This window comes from Aethalodelphis obliquidens, unplaced genomic scaffold (assembly GCF_003676395.1).
Source record: "Aethalodelphis obliquidens isolate GAN/ISIS:26980383/991018 unplaced genomic scaffold, ASM367639v1 scaffold3, whole genome shotgun sequence".
Classification (NCBI taxonomy): Eukaryota; Metazoa; Chordata; class Mammalia; order Artiodactyla; family Delphinidae; genus Aethalodelphis; species Aethalodelphis obliquidens.
The window spans coordinates 28,061,613-28,080,995 of record NW_020837947.1 but is presented as its reverse complement, the minus strand read 5'-3'; the positions used below and the strand labels follow the sequence as shown (position 1 = coordinate 28,080,995).

The window sequence follows — 19,383 nt, the reverse complement described above, 5'->3', positions numbered from 1 at the left end:
GTGTGGGAGGGGGGATGGTATGGTGATTAAGTCTGATAAAGGATCTGAAATGGATTTCTAGCAATCAAAGTAACATTCTAAAGTATACAAACAAAAGGATGGTGAGGTCTGTAGAGAAAGCTAGGAGTTTTCTCTAGCCTCTGTTAACACATCACAGTCTTGTTTGGCGAGCTCCTGAAGAAGCAATTGACTTACCTGCAAGAGTGAAATAAATTATACTTACTCTTTAGAAGATACAGTGTTTTCTAGACTAAATTATCAACTAAATAATAATAAAAACTAAATTCTAGACTAAGTAGTCAAGCTGGTCCAATTTTTGCTTTTGATGTCCTAGAATATACTACTGATAGAAATGAGAAAAATTAAACCTAATTTCTTAGGTTTCTGCTAAGCCCACAAAGTTGATGGCTAGTCTGTGACTTTCTGAGTATCTATACTATGCATACAACTGTGTTTCGTTTCGTGTATTATAAATACAGTAGATAAGATTCCGTAAGCAAATATTTCAGCAAATCTCTCTCCTTCCCTTTCCCCCCACCCCCAAAACACACGTTCTGAGCTTTATTAATCTAGTTACGATTTTCTCTGTAACTATTCATTTTAACCTACAGTACTAATTTTCTTTATTAAAAAACAATCAGCTTTCTTCCAACAATTTTTAGACAGAAACTGAGCTTGTGAAACAAGTCACCTCCCTTCCTCTCCCTCTGGAGCTATTCTTGAAGTGGAGTTTAAACCACTGACCTAGTGAAGAAAATTAAATTGTAATTTCTTAGTTATTATAGACAATGTGAGGCATAATGATATAGGTAAGGTTCATAAGCATTGTAAGGTTATGAACTAACTTTACATGTGGCAAATTCTCAATTAGCCTCAGGAAAAAATTAGTAGTTTCCAAAGACAGATATAGGTTAACATTATAAAGGAAGAACAATACTCTTAAGGTCTTAAACAAGCAAACAACACTGCAGTGAAAATTCTGTTTATTGTACAAAGCTCTTAGTCCGCGTATTTAATTAGAATTCCTCATTAAATATCAGTTCTCTGCCGTGAGAAGCCGCCCCTCAATTCAAAACCTTCCAAGAACTACGCTGAATTCCTATCCTGCCAATCCGCAACCTACCAACCTGTTATTCGGTAGCCCCTCCGGCCTCAACACAGCCCCATGTCTTCAAACAACCAGGCCACCACAGTGCTTTGCATGTTCCTGTTTAACAGGAAGTCCCACCTCCTGGTCTCCATCAAGTTAACTGCTTTGTTGTTTTGTTTTTTAATTTAGCTTCAAAATTTACCTGAAGTCTTTCCTAAGCATTTCTTTCTGGAAAGACCTCTGCCTACCTTTAAGACTCCTTGGAATCTCTGCGTTGAGCTCAATCATTGCCTGGCCTTTGAATTCTCCTGGAGTTGTTTCAATGAGTAGGTTAATCACAGGGTTACACCTAACCGACAAATTCTTCAAAGACAAGTCCCTATTTTTCTCGTTCCCTCTATTCCCTACCTGTTGTCCATAGGACATACAATAGCTTTCCAATAACATGTGCTAAAATGGAATTGCATATATAGTTTAAAAGAAAACGAACTATTAAGAACCCAGGTATAAACAGTCCAGTCATGGAAATAACAGCTCAGTCAGCTGACAGAATGTGGTTAATTTCATGCCTCAACTTGACTAAGCCACAGGGTGCCCAGATATTTGGCCAAACGTTATGCTGGGGATTTCTGGGAGGATGGTTTGTGATGAGATTAACATTTAAATCAGTATATTGAGTAAAGCTGATTGCCCTCCAGAGTGTGGGTGGGCCTCATCCAATCAGGTGAAGGCCTGAATGGAACAAAAGTCATACCATTCTCCAAGTAAGAGAGAATTATCCTGTCTGACGGCTTTTAAACCGGGACATCAGCTCTGTAGATTTTCGACTTGCTAGCCTCCATAATGATGTGAGCCAATTCTTTCTAATCAATCAATCAATTTCCTATTGGTCTGTTTTTCTGAAGAACACTGAGTGATACACAGAGGAAACTAAAGAACTGTTAATAACTATTACAGGGCTCTATCTGAGCATGAAAGGTCTAACCCAGCTCCTGAGAAAGAAGCAACAGAAACAGAATGCATGACTGGCCTCAGCTTCCTAGGTCAGGAGAGGCTGCCAGCATTACAGGAGGAAAATGACACACAGGTCTAGGGTCACCCATTTAGCCACAGAGACAGAGACAGACTCAGGTTTTGTGGTACTTGAAATTTAGACCATTGTGCATGTTGGGGAGGAGGGAGGGAAGGATGCTTTTTAAGAAAAAGAATATGAAATTAGAAAATTTTCAGAAATATATAAATTCAGGTGAACATGTGAACATCTAATGGCCTTGGGAAGAGTCCATCTAAGTGATGGACCCTCAAGTTTACGCTTCATCCACTTCACAGTAAACCCACATCTGCACCGGAAAATATAGCAGAATGATCCAGAATCATCCTCCATCTGAAGATTCTGGTTCAGGGCTTACCCAGCTTCAAAAGTGTTGAGGAAGAAAGAAAAACAGAAGGGAGGAAGAGGGCTGCTGTCAAATTTGACAACTAACTTTTGAAATTATTTCCAGATTTAAACAGGTGCCCTCCTAAAATAAAAACAAGTCACAAGTAAAAACGATACACGTAGTTTTACAAAGAAAAAAAATTCCCTCAGTAAATAAAATATGGTCAGTAGATACAAATGAAATGTCAGCTGCTTACAACCCTGGCACTGAGTCAATGTGCAGTCAAATGAATACTGAGGGTACTGAGGGTACACGGAGTGACAGCATCTCAAATCTGAGACAAGGGCACTAAAACTGGCTCATTTCAGAGTTGCTCAAAGCCAGCAGAGCCATTCATGCTGGCTGCATGTTGATAAATGCAAGCTACGGGGGTGGGGGGGGGTAAAGAATGCTAGTTTTTTTGTTTGTTTTTAATTCTTGCAATGAAGAGAATGAGTTGGCTTTCTAGAAAGTCTTCAGGGCTAATAAATTTCATGTTTGTACAAATGAAAGACAGTTTTACACTGGGAGTTAATTTTGGTGAAAACTGACCATACCTCTTCAAGAAGCAGCGAGCTTCCACCCAAATTTCTTTCTAACTTAACACAGGTTACTTAACGGCGTGATGGGGAAATAGCTGTTTTGTTCTCTGCTACCGTCAGATAGATTATGTGATTATAGGCTCCATTTCTTCCTTTCAATCCTTAGAATCTTAATGTATGAATGAAAGATTCACGACTGCCAAAGCCAGTCATGGCTCTTGGCTTTACTCCTTACAAAGATGCGGTCCTCTGGGACAGATAGAAATGACAACCTGCCTAATTCCGCGGAATCTGGTTTCCCTGTCCTGGCTGCTGAGCCAGCATGGAACTGAAGACTACCGGGTCCTCGGCTCAGATGCTCTCAACCAGCACAATCACAGCTACCCAAAGAAGAGCAGGCAAGTCCTACCTTCTCCCCAGGGAAAGGCAATACCGTAGAGGAGTGATGTGTTTAGCTTTGTTATAAATCTCACTGGGATCAACCTGAACTATGGAAGGCTGGCCATGCTTCTGTATTTAGTAAGCATTACCAGGAGTACTTTCAACTTGTTCACTATCAGAGAGCCTAAGGAAAAGAACTAGTGTGCAGAGCTAGAGTCCCAGGAACAGGAAGGAAAGAGGGAAGATAGAAATGAAATTTATAGCAGTGATCACAAGGCCAATAGAAAAGGGTGCCGTATCTTCCATGAGAATCTCCCCTCACATCAGTGTCATTACAAATCACCTACTAAAATCAGTCCTTCCCCTGCCTCAGAATCATGTGCATGGTGGACTTGTAAAGTGATGAACTTGCTCCATGCAGCCCCCAGATTTTGTATACGCACACGTGCAGATTTTATACACACACACATACGTATATATATACACACATATATGCAAGCATACGCCATCGATTCTCATTATTCACGGAAGATAGATTCTATGAAGTCATCACGAACACTGAATTAGCGAATACTGAAGCATTGCTCCTAAAGAGAAATACAGAGTATACAGGGTTGGGTTCCTACAAGCCTCGGGTCACATTTTCATTAACCAATCAATATATAACCTTGTTTTATGTGTGCATCTATTTAAAGATGCCTGTAAACGGGCATCTTTATGTTGACTCATTAACACTGAACTCACAGCCAACAGCACTATAACTCACAACTGCACAAAGTTTATCTGATGCATGTATTTTCTCTGTAAGGCACATCAGCCTTCTTGCACTTTAAAACACTGAGGACTAAACACTTCAGCACTAAGCTTGGGGGCTGTTTTAAACAGTGAAATCACCAACAAAAAGCACAAAAACGTGAAAAACACAGCACTAAATACACCAAGCAAAAGACCCTTGTATGTAGCCTGGGAGCTGAAACTAGAAGGCAGGTTTAGGCTTGTTCACTCTCAGTGTGCACGATGGGCAACTCAAATTCGTCACCATTCTGTCCATGTCCGTAAATGACAGTGAAAGCACTGGGAGTGTTGATTTGGGGGCTACAAATAAACTTTAGCGAGTGGGTGAGTTTGTAAATATAGAATCTGCAAATAACGAGGATTAAGTATATGTGTGTGTGTGTTTATAAAATCGGTGTCATTACTTTATAGTTAGATTATGATTCAAACAATATTTATAAATGCCTACTATTGGCTACACGTACACATATGCACACTATGGTAGATGCTTAAAGAGTGCAAAAAATATGGGTTTCCCTGGTGGTGCAGTGGTTGAGAGTCCGCCTGCCAATGCAGGGGACACAGGTTTGTGCCCCGGTCTGGGAAGATCCCACATGCCGCGAAGCGGCTGGGCCCGTGAGCCATGGCCGCTGAGCCTGCGTGTCCGGAGCCTGTGCTCTGCAGCGGGAGAGGCCACAGCAGTGAGAGGCCCGCGAACCCAAAAAAAAAAAGAGTGCAAAAATATAATTCACAATAGCTTCCCTCAAGGAATGCATAGATTGTTGGGAAGTCAGAGCATTTGTATATAAAATGATAACCAGTAAAGCCAGGAGAAAGCCATTGTTTACTAGTGATGGAGACAGTACATGTTATATAAAAGTTATGCAGATTTTATTCCTGTTACAGATATTTCATGAATTATTTTCTACATAGACTTTGGAGGAAAAATAAAGAGTTTAGACCTGCACTGTCCAACTGTGGTAGACGCTAGCCACATGTGGCTATTTAAATTAAAATTTAATTAAATTAAAAATTCAGCCTCACTAGCCACATTTCAAGTGCTTAATAGTGACATGTGGCTAGTAGTTACTAAACTGGACAGTGTAGCTATAGAACACTTCTATCAATGCAGAAAGCGCCATTGGACAGTGCTGATTTAGATTGTTATATGTGTGGAAAACAATGAGGAAAAATCACAAAAGGCAAAAAACTTCCCATCTGGAATTATTAAAGCTATAAATTACATAGAATATTTTAGGTTTTACTCTTATACAACTTGAAAAGGAGAGTTTTAAACTTGTCATGTTTTATACACTGGCAATATTGTATGGGAACAGCCCCGAAACACTATGAACTTTCCACAAGGTCTTCAGGTAACAATGACATATCTATGATAAATACATAGCAATCTCCTGACACTGTGTGCTCAGTGAGTCAAAAATAAACATATTCTATTTTTCTATTTTCTATTTCTCCATCATTTGTGCTAGTAAATTCTCTCAGAGAGGCACTAAAAGTTCACATGTACTGATAAGCCCTGGAGAATGAAGCAGAAGACAGAAGTTTGATCACAATTCTATCACTTATTATGTCAACTTTAAAATACAAGGATCAAGAACTTGGGTTAGAGCTGTGCTTTCATTCACTTCTATGGAGCTACCCAGAAACTTCCAAATGTCTTCCCACCCACTCTGGGTCTCCAGGAACCCTGGTAGCTTCTCCAACTTAGAATCCCTCTGCCACCAGCTCTATGGATGGCAGCCACTTTGTGAGGGCAGAGGGGCAGTTCCCCAGAAGGTCTGCAGTGCCCAGGATTTAACCAGAACAGATCTGCTCGATTTTCAGAACCCCAATAGAAAAGAGTATTCCATAGTATGCCAATTCCCACCCCACCTGTTCAATTCCAAACTCTCTTCTCATTCCCACCCCAGCTTAGGATGCATTTTCTACTGTCTGAGGAGACAGGGCAAAAGAAACAACTCTGGAAAGTCAACACAACAGTCTACTTCAGATATCTTTCTATATCTTGCACTTGGACCTGTAGCATTTAAGATTAGAAGATTAAGAACTTGCTGTCTTTGTTCTCAAGTACAGTCCTGACAAATTCCCCAAGTCTCCCAGCCCAGCTGGGGTATGGTCGAAAGAAGAAGCAAAGAATATCCAGGTTGATTCTCAAGTTTATTATCCCACCACAGACACCAACCTATTCAAAACAGTCAGATCAGTGATCGGTCTTACTTGAACCAGTATATCAGGTCGTTCCAATACCTGAGCAATTTCCTACCCCATTATCATCAGTAGCTATAAAAGACATAAAGGAACTAACTTGGAACCAGGAATGCATATTTGATCAGATCAACACGACAAACGTACTTGTGACCAAGTGGTTTGACGTTGGATACTTCTTTTTATACTATACTTTTAAAAAAATTACTTAGTTTAGTCCTGAACTTCCAAGTTTACATTCAGAGATTGCTTAAGAAAGAAAGGGAAACGGAGATTGTATTCCCTGAAACTTGTGAGAAATGCTCCTGTCTCCCACCCCCTGCTTTAAAAAATAATCTTACACACCAAGGAGTTCATTTTTTTCATAAGCTCCATGATGCAAGAGATGTTGCCAGCCTCTGACAGGTTTAATTTTTACCAAGAAATAGCATAGATTACATGTGTGATTAAATTAAAGCATGTTAAGTTAGGGACTCAGGGGAACCTGCCTCAACTAGCACCAGGAATTCAACATACTGTCCTAGAAACAAATGTCCTTCAAAAGAAAGGACACATAAAAAAATTTAGGGAATTCCCTGGAGGTCCAATGGTTAGGACTTGGCTATCTCACAGCTGGGGCTCCGGGTTCTATCCCCGGTTGGGGAACTAAAATCCCATAAATTGCGGTGCAGCCAAAAAAAATATTTTTTTTAAACAAAAGTCTTTACCGTAAACTTTTCTGAATATGCAAATTTTTGTTATGAAAAATGCTTTTTAGCACAACTAGCAATTTTCCAGTAAGTGAACACAGTTGCACAGCTGCCTGCCCTCACCTAGAACATGAAGGGTGATTTTCATTAAAAAATATAAGATAGCAGATTGAGTAGGCCATTTAAAATATGATGATGCAATGGTTTTATTGGTTTCTGGTAAGAAATTCCGAGGATGAATTCCATCTCCAGGTATGATATTTTGCAGGAAACAATGGATTTCAGTTTAATCAGCAGTTCTGGTGATGAGACATTTTGATTCCTGATATCACTCATTTGTGAATTACAGATGGGCTGAGGTCACATTGGATGACAGTACCGTCAAAGGAGGAAAAGATGCTGTCTTACCAAAGTATGATTGTGTGTGTGCATGTGTGTATGCATGTGTACACTCATGCACACAGCAGTTGGCCTACAAGGACGTTTTCATCTGCTTCTTTTTCTCTTAGCCTCTGACTACACAGCATTGGGTTTACAATTTTCCAGGGACATTCAGCCTCTGAGTCCGTGGGGACCGCCGTGTGAGGAAGCAACGTGCTTGGGGCTCCTCTTTCACAGACTCCTGGGAACAGATATCGTCTCTATGCCTGTGTCACTGGAATCTATTATACCTGGCTTCCTTTAGAATAGGATCTTACTGTTTACTATGGATGATTTCCTTTAAAAGAATGTGTAAGGGCTTCCCTGGTGGAGCAGTGGTTGAGAGTCCGCCTGCCGATGCAGGGGACGCGGGTTCGAGCCCTGGTCTGGGAGGATCCCACGTGCCGCGGAGCAACTAGGCCCGTGAGCCACGGCCGCTGAGCCTGCGCGTCTGGAGCCTGTGCTCCGCAACAAGAGAGGCCGCGACAGCGAGAGGCCCGTGCACCGCAATGAAGAGTGGCCCCCACTTGCCGCAACTAGAGAAAGCCCTCGCACAGAAACGAAGACCCAACACAGCCAAAATAAATTAATTAATTAATAAACTCCTACCCCCAACATCTTTTAAAAAAAAAAAAAAGAATGTGTAAAACATTACAGCAACAAGGCAGCCATGATAGAGGACAATTGCATCACTTACGCAAGTCTCATGTTTACCTAGTGTACATACCTAGCATATTTAACACATGGAACGCAGCATTTTTCACTCTCCTCCTTTTTGGAGATAAAACTATCTTTAGTACAAATATGAAATGAAATAATAATAATAGAAAGTAAATGCAGACAGTTAACATTTTCTCTTATTGAATTTTATATATCATGCCAATACAATTAATAAGCGATTTTAATAAAGCTGAAACATCCACAAAAGTTAAAATTTAGTTGACTTCTAAATCATATCATTAATGTAATGCTTTCTCTCCTTCATTTTCTTCTTTTAGTTTAAAAATAACTAACAATTTTTAAAAGAATAAAATTCAATTTTAAAGATATTAGGCAAATTCAGAAAACTCTATCCTGCGGGAATTAAATTTGTACTAATCAAGCAAAAATATTACACCCTGTAGCTGGTGTTGCTTCACTGTTTCTAATTTAAACACAAATGAAAACAAAATGAGAAAGAGGAATTGAAATAACTCACTCTGTTCTTTCCTCTTTATAATATCTATAGTATCATTGTTTATATCAAATCTACTGCTTAAATGCAGGAGTATGTAGCGTGCTAGGAACTGGGGGCTTGAACTTTGTTGGAAGCCTGCTAAAACAACTCCAAACTGTTATGAACTTACCCTAGAAACAAGCATTTGTAGCTAAATTCACATGTGTTAGAGCCAACAAGATAGCTGGGAACTCTCCACACTGACTTCTTGGTAGAATACAATGTCTATTAAAGGACAAGTGACAATACATGCAAATTTGGAGCTAATATGTATATATTATTAAAACTTAGTAGTAACTATAAAAATTGGAACTTAAACCAAAAACGGATTTTTTCGAGATTCATCACTGCCATCGTTTAGAATTACTAGCACATGGTGGTGGTACAAAGCAGACTAACCTGCAGTCACTTCTCTATAGACAGTGCACTTCCGTACTGCTACACAGAGGGCTGGCTATTCCTAGAGCCCCACCCTCAGGACACCACCGACGTCTAATAAAGGATCTAAAATAGCATGTAACTGCAGAAACTCAATTTGCATACACATATCAGAATAAATTCCCCATGTTCGATCCAGTCCTTCCCTGGATTTTTGATAGTTTCACTTAATGTTATAACATACAGGGGATCATGGCTGACACTTATTTCACTTCAAGAGGTTTGGTCTTAACATGAAATGTAATTCGTTTTCTATAATAACTTTTGGTACTCCTTTCATTCCAGAATTTTTCTGAACGCTTTTGGAACCTATTTATATTTTCATCATGGCCCATGTTAGGGCTTATAAGCACTGTCGCTTTAATACTTGCTATTTTCTACCTCTATCTATTACTCTCTTTAAAGCTATTCTTTCAAGCTTTAAGGACCGTCTCCTGAGCTCTGGATTCCAAGATTTGGTTATATAACTTTGGTTACATTTCCAGTATATGTTCAGAGAACATCAAATGAAACCATGTTGGTTGTTCTATCATCTTCAGATAATTTTTCACCCTCCCACCTCACGTTGCTAATTAAACATAAAACTGATTTGAGAAAGGAGAAAAGTAAACCCTCCAGCTATAACCGAAGCTTCATTTGCAATAACAAGCCAGCACATTCAACAGTTTAGAGACCGTGACAATGTACCAGGATCCTAGAATCAAGAGGCTGCCTTCGATTTATATTTGAAACCTGGAACGCTTGAATGGCATTTGTACCCTCCATTGAGAACACAGACACACCTGTGCTTCCAATTTCTGTTCACCTGCTAACTAATAAACACCCCCATTTTGACTCACAATGACTTTCGCAACAAACTACTTTAATGTAATGTTTTAACCTATTAAATTCCGGCTGTAATATAAATGTGTTCAGCCCAATCTGCCTATAGCTGGATATAAACAGGGAAGTGCTGGAGCTGGCTTCTACCAGCTTGCAAGAGCTGAAAGTTAGGGGGCATCTCCTCCCAATTTATGTTCAACGATGTCACACTGGTGGTTTGAAATTGGCCCTGGAGGAAACATTTACACAGAAAATGGCAAATGCCACAAATCCAGGCATCAGGGTTCCCCCCACCAATAGAGCTGGTTTTTAAATGTTTACCAGCACACTCCTAGGTATATATACATCTGTTATTACTTAACACAGGGAACTTCATCCCCATTGCTTCCTAGTCTGGCCTGGTGAAAACCACAAGAATGCACATACATGAATGACTAAAAAGGAACAAGAGTTCACTTCAAGGGGGACCTATTCCCCCTCAATAAAATGTGCAGAAGAAAAAAGGATACCAAAGCTTGCCAGCACAAACGATACTGCTTTAAATATCTAATATAAGAAAGCAAATGTCCTCTGATCCATGAGTCTGTATCAGTCAGGGTCTTAGCACTGGCATACTTAAAGGCTTAACTGAGAACAATGTAATGAAAAAACTATTTGCAGAGGGGTGGGCAGAGTTGAAGAAAGTAACAAGGAATGGTGAAGCACCCAGGGACTAGCAACTGAAGAGATGGGAGCCGTTACTAGGTCTGAAGGGAAAATGGGAGGAAATGCTCTTCCTGGAGCCAATCAACAGGAGCTCTAGCTACAGGCAGAGAAGCTTCCAGAACTATAACAAGGCATGCAGAGGCAGGGTGGATAAATACCCAGACCTCTCTCTCAGCTTCCTTCCCTCCCTGCTAGTGCCTCCCATTGGCCAGACCAACCAGAAAGCAGAGGGCAAGAGCTTAGGGGATATAGTTCATTGAGGTCAGATCCCAAGGAACAATGTAGGGCAGAGGACGGAGCTGGGGAACAGAGGCATAGGTGAATAACCCACCCAGGCTTCTCGGCTCTCCTTTCCCTCGTTCTGCATTCCTTCTGCTACCTCCACGCAGCCCCAAGAACAAGTAGGGAACTGAATCACTTAGCTCTGCAGTCACATGTTTTGAAAAAAATTAAAAGATTGGTTTTTAATCCTATGAAAAGAAGGGCTTTGAGAGAGAAAGAAGGGATTTGGAGGAGGTTAGCCTGCTGCAGCTATAATTTCCAACAGAATTCAAATTGTAAAGCATTTTTCATATTTTACTTAGAAGAGCCTTAAAAGTGCAGAATAAAAGGATTGTGTAAATGTACTCCAGCATCAACTTTAACAGTGAAATGAAGCTAAGACATACCCTGCTTTTGACACAGAACAGCAGTGTCACTCCAGCAATTCTGCAGAGCCTGACGAATGGACAATTAAGCCAGACGACTGAATCGCTCAGCGTGAACGAGTTCAGGATAGTTTCTTGAGTTCAGCACTCCACAGCACTTATTGAACAGACACTCCAGCTTTCACCTTCTCCCTACAGGCCTGGGTATAAAGAAAACGCACTTTAAAGTCAGAAAAGTTCTTACAATGTCCTAGCCCTAATAACACTCAGTAAAATTCTAACAACAACCGATGGCGGCCCAAAGAATCTCTACATAGTAAGCAACACTTCCACTCATGCCTTTGGTCAGGGTATTTGTTAGGACCAATGTAACAAAATACTACACACTGTATGAGTTTAATAGGAATTTTTTTTCCTGACAATTCTGAAGGCTAGAAGTCTAAAATTAAGGTGTCAGCAGAGTTGGTCTCTTCTGAGGCCTCTTTCCGTGGCTTGTAAAAGGCTCTTCTCCCTGTGTCTTCACAAGGTCTTCCCTTTGTACCTGTCTGTGTCCTAATCCCCCTCTTATAAAGACACCAGTCATACTGGATTAGGGACCACCCTAATGAACGAATTTTAACTTAACTACCTCTTTAAAGACCCTATCTCCAATACAGTCACATTCTGAGAGGGTTAGGACTTCAACATATGAACTTGGGAGGGGCAGGGACACAATTCAGCTCATAACAGTGAATATTTATTTCTTTTCCCCGGTATCACCCACGCCATAGTTTCCTCAAGGAAGGACATTCTGCTCTAGTCTTCTTTTACTCAAAATGCACTCAAAATGCATCATTCCTCAGTTCCTTTCTTTCAGTCCATACTTTGTACTTTCAAGTGGCCCTTCACAGAAGTTGTTTGCCAACCCCTGCCTTACAGAATCTAGGTCATCTTGCACCTTCCACTTTCCATCCTTATCTCAGATGCTCTCCCAACACTGACTATGCTTTTGGCCACAGAAACTGTTCTTCACACAGGCTGGGCACATTTGCAACCCTAGGGCCTTTGAACTTGCTGTTTCCTCTGCTTGGAATGCTCTGGCTCAGCTCTTCATTGACTGGCTTCTTTTTCTTTAGGACTCAGCAAAAATGTCATTTCTTCCAAGAGACTTTCCCTGAAGATGCTATAAAGTAACTGCCCAGACCACCTTCCATGTTCTATTTGAAATTAAATAATTTACCTCCATTTATACCAAGGCATTAAAGAAAGTTTTAAGTTGTTGAAAAAGAATATATTGTCTCTTGGGACTTCCCTGGTGGTATAGTGGTTAAGAATCCACCTGCCAATGCAGGGAACACGGGTTTGATCCCTGATCTGGGAAGATCCCACGTGCCACGGACCAACTAAGCCCGTGCACCACAACTACTGAGTCTGCGCTCTAGAGCCTGTGAGTCACAACTACTGAGCCCAAGTGCCACAGCTACTGAAGCCCATGTGCCTAGAGCCCGTGCTCCACAACAAGAGAAGCCACTGCAATGAGAAGCCTGCGTGCTGCAACGCGTGCTGCAACGAAGAGTAGCCCCCACTCGCCACAACTAGAGAAAGCCTGCGCACATCAACAAAGACCCAGTACAGCCAAAATAAATAAATTAATTTTAAAAAAAGACGTAATGGAAAACTACCAAAGAATCAGCCAATAAAATTTTTAAAAAAGAATATATTGCCTCTAATTTTGAAGCAAAAAACTTAAGCAAAATTAGAGTCACTACATTTTAATAGTTTATTTTCTAAAAGTGATATGTGTCTATTGAGGTGATTTTGGAAACTATAGAAGAGTATAAAGAAGTAAATAAAAAGCACTCCAAAACACTATCACCTTCAGCTTATTACTTTTAATATTTGATGTATATATCCTTCTTAGATTTTTCTATATAGCTTTGTTATTTAAACTAAAGCAACAGAACTAGTCCAAGATTAGATTGGTCTAACTCTAAAATATGCATGTTTGTTTGGTGCTATAATACATATTAGAGAATATCAATTTATTAATTCCTGAATTAAGATACTATTTGTATTGTAAGTAAGGGATCATGGCTGCATACATATGTAGTACCTAATCTTAATTCTGTATTATGAAATGTAAATGTTAATGCTTCTACTACATGCTTGGGGAAGTAAAGGAAAAGAAAGGTGGAAGGGAGGGGAAAAAAGAATAAAGAGAGAAGAGGGAGGGAGGAGTTATTTTTCCTGAGTTTAATTATATCTTTACAGAAAATTGCACACCCATCTCATTTTCTGTGTATTCTCTTTAAAGTTTCATAGAAATTAGCCTTTGAGCAAACACTTTGGAAACAATCGCACACAAATTGCAAAGTGTCCTTGAGCTGGCCTTTTCATAGACCTTCAGTTTTGTTTCTCACCAGCACCAGCTGTGTCACCATTCCCTTCTGCTTGGTGTGGCAAGTGTCAAACACACCTGAAAATTATTTAACAGTCCTTCCATTGGGAGGTGTGGTCCACAGCTTGTGACTGTTTCAACCAACAGAGTATGACAGAAGTGGTGGTATACGATTTCTGAGGCAAGGCCAGAAAAGGCCATGAAGCTCCTAGCTGACAACCAGCCTCAACAGCCAGCCATGTGAGTGAGACATCTTAGACATTCACCGCCCCACAACTAGCTATTATGGGTTGAACTGTGTCCTCCCAAAAGGAATGTCAAGTCCTAACCTTTAGAACTTGTGAATGTGACCTTATTTGGAAAGACGGTCTTTGCAGACATATCCAAGTTCAAACGAAGTCATACTGGACTAGAGTGGTCCCTAACCTAATGACTGGTGTCTTACTAGAAGAGGTAAATTTGGACACAGTGACACACACAAGGGGAATATGATCCTGTGAAGAGACAGGGAGAAGGCCACGTGACAATGATGGCAAAGACTGAGCAGATCCATCTATAAGGCAAAGATTGCTGGCAACCACCAGAAGCTAGGAAGAAGTAAGGAATGATCCGCCCCTAGAGTCTTGCACGGCCCTGCTGATACCTTGATTTTGGACCTCTAGCCTCCACATCTGTGAGAAATACATCTCTGTTGTTTTAAAGCACCCAGTTTGTGATACTTTGTTACAGCAGCCCTAGAAAACTAATGCACTAGCCCTCAGATGACTGCAGCCCAGCCCACACATGAGACTCCAAGTGAGAAATGCCCAACCATGACTCTCCCTATTTCCTGACCCTCCCAGTTGTGAGCAAAATGAGATGGTTGTTTTAAGACTTTAAGTTTGGAGGTAATTTGTTACATAGCAATGATAACTGGAACGCTTGGATCACTCCCATTCACACTTCAAGTTTCAATTCAGCCATCACATCTAGGAAGCCTTCTCTGACCTCCTCATACCTGCCTTGCACGCCCTCCTCCGAAATCCCACAGCACCTCGATTTACCCCACTTTTCACTCTGCATTGTCCATGAAACCCATATGTCAGCTGTCCCCCAAAGCCAGCCTTTCCTTTTGCCACACCCCCAGCAACTCTTCACATTCACCCAAAACATGAACTCACCCTCTTCACCTCAAAGTTTTACTAAACGTTTTGTAGAGGAGATATAAGAGAAAAATTATAAAGTGCACACACATGGCAGATAACTGAAATACTCACCATTAGACATTTTTTTGTTTGTTTGTTTAGCCTTAAGTCTTCCAGGAGTTCTTTACTGCAGAAGTTCTCAGAACCCTTCAGATGTCAATGATGCTCCATAAGGAAAAGAAAGTATTGAGGGCTGGTTTCCCAAACTTATGAAGTCACTGAACTCTTTTCATGGAGTAGCTTGAAAGGCATGGCATGTTCCTAAACGTGAGTCAACTATAAATACTCATGGTTATTATAAATTCCTTCCAAGTAATATGTTATTCTTTCTTCAAAGTTATGGACTCTGGAAATGGAGCAGGACCCTGGGCATCTTACTGTGGCTTCTTTATCATCGTTAAGAAGTCTCAGAACGAGTTTCTGGAAAGACCTTTGAAGATTCTTATCACTCTGACTCATGTCTAATGTGCTTCATATCACGAGTATTACAGAACAGCTAAAAAACTCCCACTTCTCCGGTGCCCAAAGCCAAAGAGAGAGTCATCTGGGGCACACCAAGTACTCAATTTTCCTGCTTTTTTTTTTTTTTTGAGGCATAATACTAGTAGACTATCAAGAAGTTTACGGCTTCTACATACAGGGCACAGAGAAGGTCGAATCGAGCCAGAAGGAAGTGTTGACGGTACAGCAAACATCTTCAAGTACAGTTCTCTGACCTCCCAAATGACCTTAAGTGTCTGCTAAAAAGTTTTGTTTGCAAATGTCTGTCGAGGACAAAGCAAGTGACATCATTTTGATCCCGGCACCAGTGGTGGCTGTGTCGAGGGCAGAGGAAAGCTCCCCCCATCGACCTCTTCTGTTTCCTGTTTCTCAGTGTTTGGGCTCCGCGTGTGCTCATTTGTCTCATGATCCTCCTCTGTACAGTTTTCCTTAATCGTAAGAGCTTGCAATGCAAGAACTGGGCATATTTGACCTCTTATAGAGTGAAGAGAAAACCAACCTTTTAATAAATGAAATTTTGCGACGACGATAAAGACTTCGGCGTCCAGTCAGCAGAGGCCGGCGTAGTCAGGAGACGCAGCGCGCGTCGCCGGGGGCGGGGCGGCCGCCGCGAAGCCCAGAGTGGGCGGGGCCCAGAGTGGGCGGGGCAGCGCCCTCCTGCCGGTTAGCTCGGGCGGGAGCGCGCTGCTGGATTGCGGGGTCCCGTGGCACAGCGGACGTTGGCCTTCGTGGCCTTACCGCAAAGTCATGATTTAAAATTTTTGCTGAACTTGTAAAAGAGACACTTGGATGATGGATTAATAAGAACATTGAAATTCCGTGAAAAGTTTCAAATTGGCGAATCTTGAACGTTCATCCCGGTCCAGCAGCTCTGCTGGTCACGTAAGTACAGAGGAATGAAGACTCCACTCGGGAAGACAGCTGGCCAGCGGTCCAGAGCTGATGCAGGCCATGCTGGTGTATCTGCAAGCAAGATGAAGAAAAGGACGTCCCACAAAAAACATCGGAGCAGTGTAGGGCCCAGCACACCTGTTTCCCAGCCCCCGCGGAGCATCCTAGGCCGCAGGATTCGGCATGAGTGGAAAGAGGGGAACAAGCCTGTCACCCAGTGGAAAGGAACCGTTCTGGACCAGGTGCCTGTAAATCCTTCTTTGTATCTTATAAAATACGATGGATTTGACTGCGTTTATGGACTAGAACTTAATAAAGATGAAAGAATTTGTGCACTTGAAATCCTCCCTGATAGAGCTGCAACATCCCAAATCAATGATGCACACCTAGCCGACACAGTGATTGGCAAAACAGTGAAGCACATGTTTGAGACCCAGGATGGCTCTAAAGAGGAGTGGAGGGGAACGGTCCTAGCACGCGCCCCCATCATGAACACATGGTTTTACATCACCTATGAGAACAATCCTGTCTTGTACATGCACCAGCTCTTAGATGATTATAAAGAAGGTGACCTTCACATTATTCCTGATTCAATTGATTCATCTCCAGCAGAAAGGAAACCAGGAGAAGTCCTAGAGAGCCTGGTAGGCAAACAAGTGGAATATGCCAGAAAAGATGGCTCTAAAAGGACTGGCATGGTCATCCGTCAAGTGGAGACCAAACCGTCGTCTGTCTATTTCATCAAATTTGATGATGATTTCCATATTTACATCTATGATTTGGTGAACACATTCTAGATGTCATCACAAACTTGGCCAAATTTATGGAAATATATTAAATATGCAGTTTGTAGATGTAAAGATTTGATTGCTTTCCATTTTAATGAGAGCTTAAATGTCCCTACGAACCCACAGTTTGCCAGCAGAACTGGTTTTGTTCTGAAGAGTATAGGTATATGTGAACACAAAACATTTTGTGTAAGGAACTCCTTCCTCTTAAAAGGAGTCTGTCTGTTTGGAGGGGAGTTACAGGCAAGTTTGGCAAAAAAAAAAAAGTTAAGCTAGTATCAGAGTCATTTAAAACTGTAATAGATTTTATCAATTTTCCCCTTCACTCTTAACATTCTCTTATTCTGCTGCCACAATGCAAGCATAGTTTGATATTTTTGTTTATGCCTTTTTGGATATATATCTATATATCTATATATATATAAACACATACACCTATCTATATCTGTGTGTATACATGTATTATATATATGCACACACAGATCTGTACACACACACACACACACACACACACACACACACACACACACACACTTCATTGGCAGTCCTTTATTTGTGGATTGGGACAGGGGTTAAATAATTTTCTCCAGTTCAGCATGAGTGCTGACCCAAGTCAATCGTATTTGGTACATTACTGCTGTTTGTCGAAAATTAAATTTGGGCACAGAAAGCACATCGGGACATCCAGCTTGTTTTGAAAGTCAGAAGTGCAAAGCACCTTTTCAGCCAGAAAGTCCAAACAAGAATCATTCATGAACCGTTAATGACCCATGTTAGAATTTTACCAAACAGTTAGAAATCTGGGCAAAAAGTTGACTTTGATTCTAAGCTTTGTAAAATTTTTGTTTACAATTTTTATCATAAATACTTTTTTTTTTTTGTCAGAGCCCAGGTACTTGGTCCACATAGTGTAATGCAGGTGTGTTTTGGGCAGTACTTTTGGTCCATTATTTGTACACACCAGTAATCTGGATTTTAGTACACGATTTAAAAGGCAACAGTATATCAGTGGTTTGTGTGTATGTAGTAAGTTCCTGGGAGAACATAAATTTTAGAAATGTAAGTTTAAGAATGGCTTTGTTGCGCTCTAACAAGTCCTCTGGGACACTTTTATTTTTATGCCGATTTTACTGATAGTATGATTATGGTCAGAAGGCTTTTTCTCCCTGGCTTTTCCCCACAAAGAATGTCTGGTCAAATAACAGCTGAAATCCCCTGACACCTTTTGTGGTGCTGCGTCTTCTTGCGGTCAGTGTGCTGTTGACGTGGATTCATTCCACTGAGTGGACCCTGCCACGTCAGGGTCAGTCACCTGCGTTGCCCTGTGAATGTGATTGATAGCAGCCCCCAGCCACAGACTCCTTTTGTGGTTTATCCCTGCGAGGTTGTTTTAACCAAAAAGAACTGCAAAAGTGGTTGGTGTAGCAGCGAAATGGCCAGCTGTCACTTTGTTTTGGATGAGTCCCTGCGTTTTGAAAGCTAGGAGAAAGGCGGTACGTGGAACCAGTCTCTTGTGGAGACTGGAAATCTGACCTGAAATATGGGGGGAAGGTTAAATGCCTACGCTGTCAATCAAACACCAGAGGTCCCCACAACCTCCATCGTGCCCGTACTTAACACGTTAGAGATTCTGTAGTTACGAGGCCTGGCTGTGAGTGGTTTGTGTGATGCCCATTTCCACCTTCAGGAAGGCTGTGCCTTGAGCTGTTGGCTGGTAACCCCTCACACCCCATAAATACAGCCCTCCGTTTTCTGCAGTGTGCCCAGAGCCTCCGGAGGTTCAGCCAGGGCTGAGCTTCTCCAGGAAGGGAGTACCCAGGTCTGAGACGCTCCTCCCCGGCTTGAACAAGGTCATGCTGCATATCTGTCACCTGTTTTCCTGGTTGCTCTTGTAAGAGTCCCTGCATGTGAATCTCAAGGCTGAGCCTGGCTCCCCAAGCCCAAGCAGACACGTGTGTGTCCTGCGTGCACTAGGAAAACACCGTACAGTGACTTCGGGATGAAAAATAAAGTTCTCTGGAAGTATCCAGAAGGTTGGGTCAGTTGGAACATTTCTAGCATCACTTAATGACTTGCACTGTGGTTTTTCTGCAAGTACCTTTGGCAACTTGAATACCACATGACCTGCCAGTCTCTAGACAAATGTGCCATGTCATCATTATCATCATTATTTTAATCTTTGTTCCATTTATTGCCTTTAGGGTAAAGGAAGGGGAAGGGGGGGTCATTGTTTTTCCATTTTATCCCATCCTTTATTCTTTCAGTGGATTAAAC

General features: G+C 41.4%; 1 protein-coding gene and 1 long non-coding RNA gene across 3 annotated transcripts in view; one reads left to right on the top strand and one right to left on the bottom strand.

Annotated features, from left to right (window-relative positions):
* LOC113608906 (uncharacterized) overlaps nt 1-15,998 on the bottom strand; it is a 74,454-nt gene extending 58,456 nt beyond the window's left edge. The window contains exons 1-2 of the long non-coding RNA XR_003428446.1: nt 15,002-15,998; nt 11,390-11,568 (exon numbers count right to left, since the gene is read on the bottom strand). This is a non-coding gene — a long non-coding RNA (uncharacterized LOC113608906). The remainder of the gene's footprint in view (nt 1-11,389; nt 11,569-15,001) is intronic.
* A 200-nt stretch (nt 15,999-16,198) lies between these two features.
* On the top strand, nt 16,199-17,214 carry LOC113605831 (spindlin-1-like). 2 transcript variants are annotated; one of them, XM_027079472.1, is made up of 2 exons: nt 16,199-16,563; nt 16,867-17,214. In XM_027079472.1, the coding sequence occupies exons 1-2, from the start codon at nt 16,327-16,329 to the stop codon at nt 17,116-17,118; spliced, it is 489 nt and encodes a 162-aa protein (XP_026935273.1). In that variant the 5' UTR covers nt 16,199-16,326; the 3' UTR covers nt 17,119-17,214. The 2 variants fall into 2 exon arrangements, with proteins under 2 accessions (XP_026935273.1, XP_026935265.1); XM_027079464.1 differs by having other exon boundaries at nt 16,199-17,214.
* The last annotated feature ends 2,169 nt before the right edge of the window (nt 17,215-19,383 follow it).